Here is a 16,188-nt window from a genome sequence, read left to right as displayed (position 1 = left end):
CTAGACATTGACAGGTCTCTTATGCCTGCACAAATGATGTGACGGAACACACCTGACTAACCAGAAACACCTGTCAAGCCAATCTTCCAATACGTTTGGTGCCCTGAAACAGGGGGACTATGTATAAAAAGGGTTGTAATTTCTGAAAAAAGAAAACTTTGACTTAAAGCTGAGAATCTCTACCAAAACCTCATAGTAATTGTTTGATTTCAAATCCAAACTGTTAGGAGTATACAGCTAAAAGAAGACAAAATGCTTCCTCTTTCCAATACTTATGAAGTGCACTGTAACTACTAAGTGCCACTGTAATGTCAAAACATGAACATGCGTCATGAACATGGAGTGTCTTTCATGTATTTACAAAAGAAAAATCGGCGGATCTAAGTTGATTGTGGGTTTTTATTTGTAAGCAACATTTACAGCAGTAACAAATCAATATAGATATGAAACAGAATAAAAACATTCCAGACATAAGGTTTAAACATGACATGAAATGATCCAGGGTAACTAATGTGTATTTGAGATGAGGTGCATGCTTATTCCTTCGACTTGACTGAATATTGTGTTCAAGTGAGCGTTCTGCTGAGCTAGGCTACTGCATTCTACTCACAACAATGTTAGGGATATACAGGATATTGTGTTTCTTTTAAGTTGAAACTTAAAAGCAGCATGGAATAACTTACAGAAAATACATGAACAATAACTGCAAAAACAAGTTAGAAAAGTTTGTATAAATAATAAAAAGTTTCAGTGTAAAACCTTAAGTTATGGCTTGGTCAACATTTATCATGTGCAGTAGAAATCTTCAAGTGCAAATTCCGCCAACTAATATTGAGACTTTATAAAAGGCTTATGTAAGGCCCCAAGGTAGCACCATGGTGACTGTCTCAGGCAGTCAGATGAGTGGAGCTAAGATGGACCTGGCTGTCACATACTATTGATCTCCAAAAGAGTCTGATCCAACATCTGCCTCATGCTGAGGTTCTCTTCTTTAGTGCGAGAGAGCTCATCTGTTAATATACCATTAAACATGTTAAAATCATGAGGGATTATAAACAGCATGCAGCATGTAGCATGCAGACGATTACTATAAGCCTTGACCACAATGGGTTAAAACATAAATTGTGAAACAATTTTTAACCAAGAGGACCACAAGTGTGCTAAATATTGAATGCACACTAATGTTACAACAAAGGGCTTATTTGGGGTAAAAAGGTGGTCCCTAAACCCATTAACCACAATCAGTGGCCATTATTTACAATGCACACATAAGTTCATACATTCTGTGCCAGTTTCACTGACCCAGTTTAGGCCCACATAACCTTTATTATGATCATACTATGATACATTTTCATCAATATGCAATACAAGGTCAGTCTGTATTTGTGAAATCACACTTAGATTTGATTCAGGCCTTCTCATAAGAGTCAATGAAACCTTTTACTTGCAACGTGAGCATGCATTTCATTATGTGAACATGCATTTCTCTGATGCACTGCAACTACAGTAAAATTGACCTTCTTCATTAAATATAATTCATTTGTACTTTTTCAGAGACACAATAACCAGAATTTTCCATCACAGCATCAGACAAATGTCTATGGTCAAAGCTAAATACACTGCATCTTGTCATGGTTCAATCCTCATTCAAGGCTACTCTTAGTTCATTGGAAAGAAGGCGGTTTTTATCAAGCTGCTTGTAAAGATGGTCTTGACAGTCAGAGAGCACATTAGGAGAAAATAGAGAAGAAAACAAGAAAGAGCTTAGTTAGTACAGGGAAGTATTGTGTATTGTACAACAGCTGATATTCCACCCTCATACAGTATGTGATCACATTCTATGTGGCAGCAAAATGAACTACCCCCACATCTTCATATGGCAATGGTGTGAAATGACTGCATGCTATAGTGACAGGACCTAATTTGGCTCTGAGCCTGTTGGTGGAGCACTCCATACTGCGCAGGTGGAACCCTAGAGAGAGCATTGCAAACTGCGGTTGGAGAGCATGTATGTTCTCATCCTGGATTGAATAGGCCTTGGTTGAATTTGTCATTGGTTGCAAGCTAATAGAAGGAAGTTGGCTTCTGACGGGCACACCATGTCCAATGAAAACAGAGAAACAAATACCTAGACTTGTGTGGTGTGTAAGATTACTTGAACAGTAAGCACTTGTATTGCTGCTACTGAGTCCAATACCAAACTAGACTATATTGAGATGGCACAACATATCAGTGTCAATGAACATGTGCAAAGATTACTTCCATAGGGGCGCTCAGTGGCGTAGCACACGAAGGCGCATACCATATCATCGCAAGTTCCCTGGTTCGATTCCGGCCATCGACATATCCTGCATGTCATCCCTCCTCTCTCTCACCCATCCTTCCTGTCAATCTCTACTATCTCTATCCCAATAAAAAGCAGAAATGCCCTAAAAAAATATATTTAAAGATTACTTCCATAGTCAAATGAAGCAGGTTAGAAGAAGAAGAGAGAAGCTGTGTGTCAGAGGCTAAGGCAAAATACCAAAATGGCAAAAAGATTATGGCCAGGTGATTGTGTATGAAAATACTACCACTACCACATACAGTAGGATCACAGTGCTGACCACAATTCTTCCCAAAACAAAAATAAACATGGAATTGTGAGAGGAGCTTTTGGATTTTATTCAAGCTACTCAACAATAAATTAAACAGAGAACTCAAATGACAGAGAAATGAAGACAGGGAGAGGAGAAGAGTGGAACGGCTGACATAGATGCAAGAATGTTTATTTTACAGAGAGCAAAATTACTCAAAGTTCTGTACAAGAGGTGGGCTATGTGAGGGCAGCAGCATAGGCCCAACACACAGTGCTGTGGTCAAGAGACGCATAGACAAAGGGGACAGGAGGTTGGGCCATGCTGCACAGTAGAAAGATGCCGCTCAACCAGCGGGAGGCGTCTGTGATGGTGAGATGTAAACAATTTATCTGGGGAGGAGAGAGGGGAGAAACAGAATGTGTTGGAGGGAGAATAGGAAGGTGACTAGCATGCAGTATGTATGAAAAACCACAGCAAATAGCAAAGGGAAGAGCCAGAGTCAAAAAAGTGTTGAAGTTTGAAGAAATAATTATCTCTATGGCTATACATGTATGTGATAAAGCAAAGTGATGTGTAGTTGTAGAATTCAATGAGCTGTGAAACTAAAACTACAATGATCAGATCCATGTGCTGTCTAACAGCTGCAGTGGGTTATTATACAGTACATCAGATGAAATTTTAGGGACATGCCATGAGAGATAGTTGTAGTGAAATGAGTCAGATGAGGGGAGACACACGCAGACACAGGCAGGTGATAAATTACATGGAGGTCATGTCGTTGAGGGCGTGGTCCAGCTCCTCGCTGATGGCCTTGTACTTCAGTTTCTGGGCATACAACTCATCTAGTGTGTGGTTTCACAGGACAACAGAGTGGTGGAGAGGATAGGAGTGATAGTGAAGGAGATTATTAGTGGAGAAGGAGGGGAAAAGTAGGGAAAACAATAGACTGTCAGAGAACAGAACTGAACAAAAGAAAACAGAATGTCAAACAGAAAAGAACGGGTTAAAATAGGATGGGCACTGGTGCTGATGACGTGTCAAATTCCTCACACCCAGCGGGAAATGGCATCACAAGCTCCACTCTAATGATACAGAACTCCTTCATGCTGGTTTTTCCCTCTACAGCTACCAGTCTCACTCACTAACAGCAGCATGTGAAATGTCTTTCATCCACCATAACGATTATTGAAGGTCTCTGTGGAATGCTGCACTTGCATAGTTTGTCAATTACACATCTGACTGAGCAGATATTTGTCATGGAAAAAACATCTGCCCTACAGTGCTGACTAAGTAAATCATACAACACAACAGAGGAGGTAATGGGAGAGGTTGGACTTGATTTTGTACCAGAAATCAGTCTTTGTTAGGAAAACGAACTGAGAAACAATGTTAAATAGGACCTATAGCTAAAGTGTTTGTGCTAATTGCACATCAAAATACTATTTTACCATTATACCTCACATTTTTGCAGAGAGCTGTCACTCTCATTCCACCCATGTTCACAATATATAGAATGAAGTGAAGAAGATTCATACCCTCCAGATCATCAATGGTCTTCTCAAGCTTGGCGACTGATCTCTCAGCGAACTCAGCACGGGTCTCAGCCTGTGGCACAAGAGGCAGACATGATGAGTCTCTCCCATAATCACACCAAAAACTATGTCCCATGATATCCAAGACCCAGTGGCTAGAGTGTCAAAGCTAAAGTAAACTCACCTCCTTCAGCTTGTCTGTGAGGACCTTGATCTCCTCTTCATACTTGTCTTCCTTCTGTGAGTACTGTAGTGACGAAGGAGAGAATGTGTTAGACAGGCATTTCAACACTGCTGGCATTAACTGGTAAAATGAACAGTACAATAATTACAACAGACACTGACTCATTCCCAATGGCTATAGCTATTGCCATTAGGCAGAAGTTTAGAAAGTCTCTCATCATAATAAGATATCTGACGTAGACATTCGCAACCGCTTGCTTGATTGTTAATCTGAAACAATCAAAGCAGAGCAGTTGAGGTATAGTTTCAAGGGGAGGGGGAGGGAGAGAGGACTTGCTCATACAGTCACAATCAAGCAAGCGATTGCGAATGTCTATGTCAGCTTGCAACTGGAGCAAACAGACCTGTGTAAACAAATCTCACTTTTGGTGCGTCTCTATTCACAGATTTCAATCAAAGTTACGGCAGATGTATGATTGATGGAGGAGGCTAATCTTTTCCATTACAATGAGTGTGAGAGAATGGGAGGGGAATACAGCAGAGCGTCTCCAAAACCAGGGGTGCATTTTTTTGTATTCCAATGTGCCCCTCCAAAATAGACAATGGCATTATGATAAAAAATGTGTGCACAAAACAAGATTATATTATTTTATTTTTTCCATGTTTTAATGAAAATCGTGATTTAGTCTACTGGTGATAGAGAACAACTATGACAACTGACAACAAGTCTCACTTTTGGTGCGTCTCTTTTCACAGACTTCAGTCAAACAGCTGTACTGTACAGTGGGAGGCCTTATGCATTGCGCCACGGTCCCTGCATGCCTCCTTTCCCCTCTATTTGTATTAATTTGCATTTTGAGAGCCTTAGGTATTCAGTAGTCATTGCAAGTTCAAAAGGTTGTTTGTATCTGTGGTAATATGGAATGAGCAAAACCAAGTCATCATAAAATGTCCATTCCAGTCGGCTATACAAAAAAAAGACACGCCTCTGCTGTGGAAGACATTGAAGAGAGAAGTGGCCAAATTAGTGTCCTATTCATCACCAAACATATGTGACTCCTAAAATCTAGTGTGACTGGAGCGATATGTGTTTTTGTGATTGTTTTATTGTTAAATGTTTCCAAGCCAGCCAGGAGTTGCAAGTTTAATCTCAGGATTAACAATTAGGAATCTGTAGCAGATAATGAGGCGAACCCCTAACTGTGTCCACATGAGCAGACATACACCCACCTTCTCTGCCTGGGCCTCCAGAGACTTCAAGTTGTTGGTCACAGTCTTCAACTCTTCCTCAAGCTCAGCACATTTGCTGGTATTTTAGATATAGATGAAGGACAGAGGAAGGACAGACGGGAGAGGAAAACAAGAAACAGTTATGACCGGGTCAGTCAAAAAGCAGCAAAGTGTGCTGTTTCCAGTTTGTCAAAGTCTTTACCCCTCAGACAGCTCAGCGCGCTCTTCTGTACGTTCCAGATCACTCTCAATGATCACCAGCTTACGGGCCACCTGGAGTTTCAGCACACAAGTATGTTTAGTTTACAACAATACCAGAACAACATATCGAAATACTGTTGATACACATATGCCATATGGTGTTAAACAAATACATGTACAGCATGTCATATTGTTCTTATTGAGCTATTGATATTGACCAGAGGAGTTGTGAGTGTAATGGAGTTATGAATGTAATATAATATAATCTCTGTCTGAGAGACTCACCTCCTCGTATTTGCGGTCAGCCTCCTCAGCAATGTGCTTAGCCTCCTTCAGCTGGATCTCCTGCAACTCCATCTTCTCCTCATCCTTCGATGCCCTATTCTCAATAACCTTCATGCCTCTGGAGGAGGGGAGACAGGGGGGAACATACTGTATGTCAGGACATGGCTCTGCTGCAGCCCAACAATGAGAGTAAATTTATAATGAACAGGTTTGGCAACACTGAAGACTTGTATGGTATGCAACAGAGAGAGAGAGTATTTACTGATATGTGACATAACACTGAGAATGGAATGACATTATTACGGTCACCATGATCACAGACTTTGCCTGTAAGACATGCCCACCTCTCACTCTCATCAGCAGCCTTCTCAGCCTCCTCCAGCTTCGTCAGAGCTGTGGCCAGACGCTCCTGAGCACGATCCAACTCCTCCTCAACCAGCTGGATACGTCTGTTCAGGGAAGCTACATCAGCCTCAGCCTAAAGGAGCACAACAGAGACCAGAGTCAACCTGAGGCACACTTCAGTCACTCACATACAGTACATAACGCACATCAGGTAGTTGGGGAGATTCAATGTAGGTTCATGTAGGTAGTATCATTTTTGGACAACTTTTTTAAATAATGTTTTATAGGATAGAGGAGGCTGACAAGACACTGACCAAGCTGTATGTATTTCCTAAGAGATGTCATATAGCCTACACTATATAAAAGCCTGAAACGTACAGGCATTTGAATAGAAGAGGCAGTGTGACCAAAACGCACAAAAATCTATCTATGATCTAAAGACGATCTATCAGACTAGAGCGTGCTGGAACTGCAGTAGCCTAATTGTGTGTTTATTTTGGAGCGTGGCAATTCCCTGTCACATTATTTGTCCATAATATTATGCGCACCACATGACAAAAAAACGGATAGAATTTTTTTAGCGTAAAAACATCCATATTATGTCTATTGTGCTAACTACCTAGCTTGTTCACCAGATTTGTACTAATACTGTCGGAAGCCTGCAGACTAATTGTCTTAAATTATTAGCAATGGCTTACTGATTCCCTCGCATCCCTCTCCAGACCGAGTTCTCTCTGTAGCCTCTCTGCTTGCTCCTCTGCACCGTCCGCCTGCTCTTGCAACGATTTGATTTTCCTTTTTACAGCTTCCAACGACGTTAACCCAGCCATCTCTTGTTTACAACCTATTTCCTTTACGCCTTGTTTTGACAGGTCTCAGGGCATTAACGCGCTCAGGGATGCCGAACGCCTGATCCTTGCCCTGTTTCTACAGCTGCTGTGGAAGGTGGGACGTGCGCTTTAAACACCGGAAGTAACTCATTTGACACATTGACTAACCCTAACCCAAAATTGCCTCAATATTTCCATTATTTGTTGTTCTTAACAGGTAGTGTTATTGCCTTTTAATGAGGTAATGGGATTATCTCATGACCATTTAGTAAACCCGCTGTCGCTGTGCGCTGGTTAGCAAAAGGTTCGTTTGTAGAGCATCCCTTATTGGTTGGCTCACGGCTGATTGCGCGTCATTTGTAGACCTAATTAATTTATTATTTAAATAATGTACTCATAATGTACTTATAGGGTTAGGGTTAGAATATACATTTAAAATTATTTGAAATGTATTTAGTTTAGGTTAAAAAATAGTCTTATATAGAGGGCCTAAAATGCTGATGATTACCCACCATTGACAAATATAGACCTAGAAATGTGGTATAATAAATATTATTTATTATTATTATTATTATTATTATTATTATTATTATTATTATTATTATTAACATCACTATATTTATGTAACTTGAAATTATTGGTGGCCCCAATAATATCGTGTAAAAGAAATCGATTGATTGTAGCATAATAGTTTGGAAAAACGTGCACTACAATTCACACCATTAAAGTCAATTTGTAGAACTATAAAATAAATAACTTCCATCAAAATATTTTACTGAAATTCTAGACGACTCTTCAGCCAGTGAGTTTTAACTTCACCATATAAAGCACGGAGCTAAATTTAACCATCCAGACCATTTACATCTTCGGCAAGGATGGCACACAACGCAATTTTGTGTTCATACATCCTGCCACCCTCAGTCTCCTATTTAGCTTTCATGCACACTTTGCGATATCCAATGTGATAAAACGTCGGCCTAGCATTAATGTGTCATGAAATCATAATAGCTGAATACGAATGAAATAATATTGCTACGTATTTCTTGCCTTTTATGTTTATATTATAAGCTTGTGGTTAAATGTTAGCAAAAGATGTTATGGGCCTCTGTCACCCACACTTCAACTGGGACCGAAGTCGGAGTGGTCTGATATGTGCCACCCTAAACTTACATCTGTGGCTTTCTTCTCAGCGAGCTCCAGTTTCTCCTGGGCATCCTTAAGGGCCTCAGAGTACTTGTCCAGCTCATCCTCAGTCCCCTTCAGCTTCTTCTGCAGAGCTACCAGGTCATCATCAAGCTGATAGTCGTAGAGGGAAATCGTTAAATTGGAGTGTGCACAGACGCGCGGTGGCAGACAGACAGACAGACAGACAGACACAGACGGTGAAGAAATAAAGAGTTATGCAACAATAACTTAAACATTTAAATGTATTTGGATGCACTTATTTATTTTACATCTTGGAATGTTTCCCCGTCTCTTTGATTTAATCCAGCACAATATTTGGATATGAATGAGTGTCATATAAGTCTATCATTAGACCTATAGGTCTAACACTTTGTATTTTCAAAGACTAATCATTTACAGCATATTATCAATAATGTCGTGTAATTTAATCGGCCAAACTACATTTAATTGCCCAAACAGTAAAATTGCTGTAACATCCGGGAGTCCAAGAATAAAACGTGGTCACTCCCAAAAACAATAAATCCCAATACGATTAAATAAATAGATTTCTATTAATCCTCAAACTCTTGATCCTCTGAGAAATAACAATCCAGATGGAGAGGAAGTTCCACAGACTCTTGATGCACAATGCCCCCCAACTTTTGGCGCACTGTGCCATTGGCAGACGTGCGCAACAAGACCGAAGCCGGTGTCCCTATCGATGCCGACCTGTTTGCTCCTGTCCTCTGCTGCTTTTTTATCTCCCTCAGCCTGCTCTGCTCTGTCCAAGGCGTTCTCCTTGTCGAGCTTAAGCATCTGCATCTTCTTCTTGATGGCGTCCATGGCTGCTTAATGTTGGGTGGCCGCACCAACTGTGAAAAAGGAACTGAATGGAAGGGTGAGATGCTCCGCGCGTCTGAACCACACTGAACGCCAAGCTGGAGTGCAAGCTCGCACCGACTGTAGGCTGTCAAATATGTACTTTCGAAGAGGAGTTACTGGATCCCTTTGGATACCCAATACTTTTTTGGAAACAACTCCAGCTGCTCTCCTCCGCCGACCCAGTCTTTTTTATGGATCTCGTCGCCGATTCGTTGCTCCAAGACATTTGACCACTTATATGACTATACAAGGGGTATGAGCGTCGACAAGGAGGCACTCCCCACCACCAAAGATGTCTGTTCCTATTTCTAACATTGCTCAACCACAGATAAGTTGAGGAGGGGGCTCAGTTAAATCACAGGGAAGTAGGCTACTGAAGTGGTATACAGGAGAACAATAACTAAATAACTTTGACACATTTATCACCAAGTAAAGCTTTATATATATATATACTGTATATTCATAGAAATAAATTAAAGGTGTGGCTGTGGCTCCACCTCACCAATAACAATAAATATTGCAGGTATATCATCAAGTTTGTCCCACTCCTCTGTGAGCTCATAAGTGCATCAGAGTTATCTCAAATTGTCCTCAGTGAAAGATATGATGGCACTGACAGAACCCAAGACATTCTGTGATAGGCTGTATTCCCTACCCTGAACTTCACTATTCCTTCAATGATTAGGCTACTGCAAACTGCATAGCACATATAATGTGGGGAAAGACTATTAAAAAAATGGGACATCCCAAGAGAAATTGCCTATCTATAGTATTCATATATATGGACATTGTATTACATGACACGAGTGGAAGTATAGCCTATACTCTTCTGGCCCTATGGGCACATTTGCAAACAGGAACAGCAGATTTCACTCTGATCTGTGTTCTCTGAACTCCAATAAACTTCATCTAGCTCCATTAAGACTTCTGGTTTCGCTTTTCGCTGTTTTCGCAGCTTCAAAATAAAAGCGTGAGTTAAAAGATGAGTAGAAAGTGATGGGATCACAGTAGTGGAACTCCGCCCACCTACTTCCGGTCAATGTAAATGTAGTGAATTAGGATTTCTTCAAAATAAAAGCGCCCAAATTAAACTTTATTTTGCATGCATTTAAACATGATAAATAGGGATTAAGAAACCACAGACAATATGCTAATAATCTTAACAAATATATATATCAATCATAACCATGAACCAAAAATGAGTAACTAAAGCAGCATATTAGTTACTATGGGCGGACATTTTTAATTTACAACTGAAATTAAAATCGCTTCATGAGGTCCTCCATATGAGGTCCTCAGAGATAACAGCTGTGTGTGATGTGTCTGTTTAGCCACTGGGTGCTGCATGGCTGTGCTGGTTATGTCATCACTGTGTCATCTTCCCTCTATAGCAGGGATGTATGCCAAGGAGTTGGGGCCAGGGTGGCTTCCTCAAGAGGCAGCACAGAACAGACAATTCTGGTGGATACCGTATACCGTAATTTCAAGAGGGGCAGCCCTTTGTATATTCAGTGTCCTGTGAGACTGTGCAGTTTCAGTCATTTATAGATACAGTATTTGAAATGAACATCTTACTGTGTAGTCTACTCTGGAAACCAGTGGTCTCCTCTCCTAGGTCCTATCCCTACTAGTCCCCGTTCCCAGACACTTTCGCCCGAATGTAGAAAAGTTATAACAAGGTTATATCCCTACTGCTCGCTGATCCTAAAGGGCTGGAGTGAAAGCAATGTCATTTAGAATTGTTGGTTTTGTTTATTTTACCATTTTAAAATCAAGCACACATACTATAATACAAAATACTCCTTGTACATGAATAAAATCATCCAGATCCAGGACTTATTTCCATTGTGGTTCTCTTACAAAATAAAGCAAGGGCTCTTCCATTTTGCTTTCACCTATCCAGTGCTTATAGTGGGTATATAGTACTGAAGGCAATGAAACATAAGAAAGAAAGCCACATTAAAGTATTGAGATCCACCCATGGTCTTATAACAGGGTTTAATCCTGCCCCAGGAGCAGCTGTGCCAGTGGAATTGACATTGCCTCCTCAGATTTTAGAGCCACCAAATATTAGCACAGGTCTCAGCTCAATATAGCACAGGGCTCAGTGCTGACTCAGAGATACCATCTCACCCTTACAGTCCACTGACAGACGATCCACTTAAAGGGACCCTGCTGCCTGAAACAGGTTGCCTCACAGCATTACATCAGAAGTAACAGACTGATGAGACTACTGGCCCAGTCCTGTCATAGCTGTAACAATGTATGACTTTGCAAAAGGAGGTTACTATTATAGGATGAAAAACACATCAGAGAACAAGAAGCTGTTGTTCCTCTCAACTTTATACTACAAACCCATACAGCCACATGATCCCGTTTTAAAAATTAAAAGTCTGATTTTTGGTGTTGGATTTGTATGCACTCGGATGTGTGTGCAGTTGGATTTGTGGTAATCATGACCACAAGTTCTCAGTGCTGGCTGTCTTCTCACATGCTTGATGTGGTTACATATTTTAATTAATTTGTTGGGATGGGAGAAATTCATAGCTCACTATATACTTGGCACCAGTTCTAACTTAGTGGGGAAAATGGTAAAAAAATAGAGTGGAGACCTTGACGATATGAGTCACAAGTGTGAGACAGTGTGATCTGCTACTCTGTGTGAATACTGTACCAACCACTTACTCACTGACAAACATGTCAGTAGCACAAAAATGGTCATGTCTGACTTGAGGCCCAGCTTTAGTGTTCCCCCTTGTCTGAAACAGAGTAGAGCAAAGCTGTGGATAAGTCTAGGCTGCTGGGATCAAGCACTATGTTAGCCTGTCCTACCAGGAAGAACCCAACCATTACTGTAACACTCTTGTAGTGTGTGTGTACAGTCCTTACTAACAGAACAATGAGACACAGGGCAGAGACAAGGCCTGATGCAGGGATCAGAGCTCCAAAGCTGTCTGCCCTGATAACACACAGGTTTCCATTGATCTTTAATGGTGAAGATGAGCAATGGATTATGTGTTTAATACAGCTTTGTGCATTCTAAACAGTACAACAATGACAACACAAAAAGAACAAAACTCTGGAGGCCATACATTACTTTGAAACCCTTTATTTCAGTGAATACAAAAAATATTTTTTATTGTGGCCAGATAAATAGTTTACATACTGTACGTCATCACTTCATATCTATCTTTACTGGAGTAATGTCAATCATTTAATTCTGTTAAGGGAAAACATACAAGTATGAACAGTTTCTCCAAATATTATTGAAATGCACCACACTACATCTGATCAGTGACAGAATACATCTTAATATCCATATCACATTTATCATTCAAAAAAACTATTCATAGTGGCTTAAAAGTAAAGAAAGAAGAAATAAAGTAAATCCATTAAACTTCAGTGATTTTACTTACTTGTAACATACAATTACCGGCTGACAGACTTGTAGATCAGAAGCATCAAGGTGCATGCCCATGGAATGCAGTACAAAAATGTGTCATCATATATATAATATACATACTTATATATATACTGATGGTACTTTTTACACAGTCACACATTTTTCTTTGACTGACGGACAGTTGCTCTGTCCCCCAGAAGGATGGGGTGCAGAGCTTACGGGACAGGACAGTTGTATGGATGTGATGTTGCTATTGAGGAATCTGACCACTGACCACTCTTCTATGTCCAGTACCTCCCATCGACAGGGGAGGCAAAGCTGTCACTTTAGCAGACCAGACACTATATGTATGGGCTACAGACTAAGGCACTAATATACTACACAGACCAAGATGAGTGGACCGACACAGAAACCAGTGTATTAAAGCAACTCTGAATGGTAGAGCCCACTATCACACAAATAAAAAAAATAACAATGTCTAACATGGACTGTTTGGGCAGTTTGTTTGGGTTATCTGGCTGGTTTCAAAATATGAATATCAGTGCTTCCTACAGGTTTATTTCTGTTCTGAAAGAAAGAGTAGAGCTACAAAGCCATGCATATGACAACTTGACCTCACAATATGCTTAGTTCACACTAAGCTGTCCATGAGATGAAGGAACGAAACACTGCTACCAAACATGGCAAACAAAAAGGTAAATATACTGCAATAGCACATCCCACTAGAGTCGTACAGAGCACCATTAGATTAAGAGAGTAACAAAGAACATGTGAACAACAGGGGAAGGAGATACACTGTTACAATCCAGTAGCACTGGAACCAGTGTTCTTTAAGAACTGCCTGGTTCTAGATGGGGGTAAGGGGGAACCTGCCCTGGAGAAAACTGCAGGGAAGAGGAACCTTCAGAAGAGCACAGTACATGTGCATAGTCAATTAAGAGGTACCGCATTGCATTCATTCAAGAAGTCTTAGGTGTTACAGAGCAGTCTATAGTTTGCATTATGAGTGGTAGAACTCCTACACATTAAAATCAAGCTCTGTTGAAACAGATGATTCACATTAACTGTATTCATCTAATCAATCAATCAAATCAATTCCAACTTAAACTGTAAGAACGTATCAAGACCACCAGTCGTTTCCTATACTCCTAGTGTTTCTCTCTATAGTAGCATGTTCTGTACGGTGTTTCAGAGATTGGGAAAGTTCCGATATGTAGTATTTGAGCAGGGTAAGCAAGAGGGAGTCTTCTGTGACATGAGGCAGAGGAAAACAAGACTGCCCCCTAAAGCACTGTCAGTGTTATTGCATCATGTTATTCAGTTCTTGCTGAATGGCTCAATATGAACTGCATGTATACTAGTGAGAAAGAGGAAGGAAAATCAGTTTAACTGACGTTCTGTGGTCCAGTATGGTTTTGGCAGCGCTATGAGAAGGGCCAGGAGTTGTTTCTGACCACATAACCTGACCACATAACCTGTTTTGCATTGTGAAGTTGCTAAAACTGCTCAAGAGCAACAAACATATTCCTTCTATAGTAACTCTGAATTCTAGGTGAGCAAAGCATTCACAGGAGTAATACATTGTAATACATCCTATAATAGAGGTTGTCATCAATCTTAAGTCACACACAATGACACTCATGTTTGAGGTCTCATCAAAACCTAGCATATTCTAATCTTGCATCCAAACAATAGGGATGCTTGATGTCTTCAGCACATCTATATGTATCTATAAGTATCTACACAAGCTAAACAGTCATTGTTGTAGAACTGGAAGTATTTCCATAAAACAAGATGCATAGACTATTCTTCAAAGATTCCATATGGTCCAAATACCTCAACATCCTAAATAAAACCAGTCAGGAGTGTAGTAGCCACTGGGAGGTAACAACACACCGCTGAAAAAGCATTTTAAGACACTGAGGAGTGTCATCCGGGCATTTAGGTCTGAATTTCAGTTTGAGTAGTATTTATCAAAGGCTATCATTTCTGTCTCAAAAAACGAAATGAATAGCAAATGTATGCATGCTAAACATGATGACATGTCTACTGTACTATTATGCACCAAGCATATCACATTCCCTCCTCCTTTACTAAAGAAAACTCGGTCAGAAGGTTTAAGACCATGCTTAAGACCATACATTTTGAAATAAATTATCAAATGTCAACACTGGTAAGGACAAATATAGATCCACAGACACCATTCATAGTATTTAGGAAATACATTGGGACATATTTTCAGCTGTTCAATCTTTACAAACGCATTACTTATTACTGGATGGTGACGCAAGAGTAGTAGCCTGTTACAGTCTGGAAGTAAAGATCAATGCCAACTCCAGTAGTTATGGACAATTCTTAATAGTTAAAGATCATTGCAAATGTAGTTAAAATGGACTATTCAGACTCAATTCTTCAGGAACTGAAAGCTTGCTAACTTAGCCTTGTTGCTGAGGATTCAGGCCACCACCTGTGTGTGTGTGGTAAAAGAGATACTGTACACATGTACCCACATGCACACAGAGATGCCTGCCTGCCTCCCCCCCCCCCCACAAGCACGCACGCACGCAGGCAGTGAGGTTTACAGTAGCAGCTTGGTAGAGCCTAGTTTTCGTCCTCACGTAGCTCGCTGGGTAAGAACTTGTACTGTTGCTGTCTGATCTGAGCCAGCTTCTTCCTGGCCTCCTCCAGCTCCCTCTCCTTCCTCAGCATCTCCTCCTGGGCTGCAATGATCTGGACACACAACAACAGGAACCAGTCACTTCAAAACACCTCGTTGTGTCAAACCATTCATAACACAAAAACTAATTCAAACAAGCCTGTCAGTTAAGAACAGCTACAGAGTAACTTATAGTAGTGCTAAAGCATCAATATCAGGATGATTCCACACTTATGTGAATTGACATCATTTGAAAGAACTGAAAGGTTCAATCATATGCAATTACTGCTTGAATGGAAAGTCAACTAGGGCTGGGCGATAAAACGATTTTACACGATAACGATGAAGACGTAATGGATGTTATTGCGATAAGGTACATTTTGCGTCCTGTGTCCCCTCTCCATGTTGACATCTGATGGCAGGACACATAAAAAGCATGAGAGAGAGAGTGCAATTTATTTTCTCCCTGTGCATAGGTTACTGGAGCCGTGGACACACGCCACCCGACAATACATGTTTCAGAGGAGCGCAGCAGACTGCTGTTAGCGGGAAAAAACGGAAAACAGAAGAGAGGATCTGTGCACAGACACATCTTACAGATCTTCTCTGCACAAAAACCTATTTCAAAACAATGTGTGGTCTTCACGCAGCTTTTGCATATACAGTAGCCTGCGGTCAGGATTTTGTTTGGTTTCGGTTAGTAATAAAGACCTAGGCTTAACTGACACATGTAACTGTATTTACTTTCATAGAAAAAATGGTGTGCTTGCTTCAGCTATCTATGTTGTTAGGTCAAAACTCAAAACAAGGTAGGCTAGCCTCTCATAGAAATAAACTGTAATTGTACAGTATATTCCTTCCTTATTTCAGGTAAATATTTCAGACTTTCTTTGAGTAA

The 16,188-nt window shown here is 40.5% G+C and overlaps 2 protein-coding genes across 7 annotated transcripts in view; both read right to left on the bottom strand.

Moving 5' to 3' along the window:
• Window positions 1–927: 927 nt before the first annotated feature.
• Window positions 928–9,192, bottom strand: LOC310815378 (tropomyosin alpha-1 chain; the record flags this gene model as incomplete). 5 transcript variants are annotated; one of them, XM_083685115.1, is made up of 10 exons in its annotated part: window positions 2,864–2,968; window positions 3,343–3,421; window positions 4,115–4,184; window positions 4,296–4,358; window positions 5,525–5,600; window positions 5,727–5,797; window positions 6,011–6,128; window positions 6,355–6,488; window positions 8,356–8,481; window positions 9,079–9,192. In XM_083685115.1, the coding sequence occupies 10 exons, from the start codon at window positions 9,190–9,192 to the stop codon at window positions 2,965–2,967; spliced, it is 855 nt and encodes a 284-aa protein (XP_083541241.1). The 5 variants fall into 5 exon arrangements, with proteins under 5 accessions (XP_083541242.1, XP_083541244.1, XP_083541241.1 ...); XM_083685116.1 differs by lacking the exons at window positions 2,864–2,968; window positions 3,343–3,421 and adding an exon at window positions 928–1,010; XM_083685118.1 differs by lacking the exons at window positions 2,864–2,968; window positions 3,343–3,421; window positions 8,356–8,481; window positions 9,079–9,192 and adding exons at window positions 928–1,010; window positions 7,054–7,185.
• Window positions 9,193–14,191: 4,999 nt separating this feature from the next.
• The window catches only part of LOC310818095 (talin-2), a gene marked incomplete at its 5' end in the record, with an annotated part of 37,091 nt that continues 35,094 nt past the window's right edge, over window positions 14,192–16,188 (bottom strand). For both annotated transcript variants that reach the window (XM_083688862.1, XM_083688861.1), the window contains one exon: window positions 14,192–15,364. In XM_083688862.1, the coding sequence (XP_083544988.1) occupies window positions 15,236–15,364 (129 nt within the window). In that variant the 3' untranslated portion in view covers window positions 14,192–15,235. The remainder of the gene's footprint in view (window positions 15,365–16,188) is intronic.

This window comes from Argentina silus (assembly GCF_951799395.1).
Source record: "Argentina silus genome assembly, chromosome: 2".
In the NCBI taxonomy this organism is placed as follows: Eukaryota; Metazoa; Chordata; class Actinopteri; order Argentiniformes; family Argentinidae; genus Argentina; species Argentina silus.
This window is presented reverse-complemented; position numbering and strand designations above follow the sequence as displayed.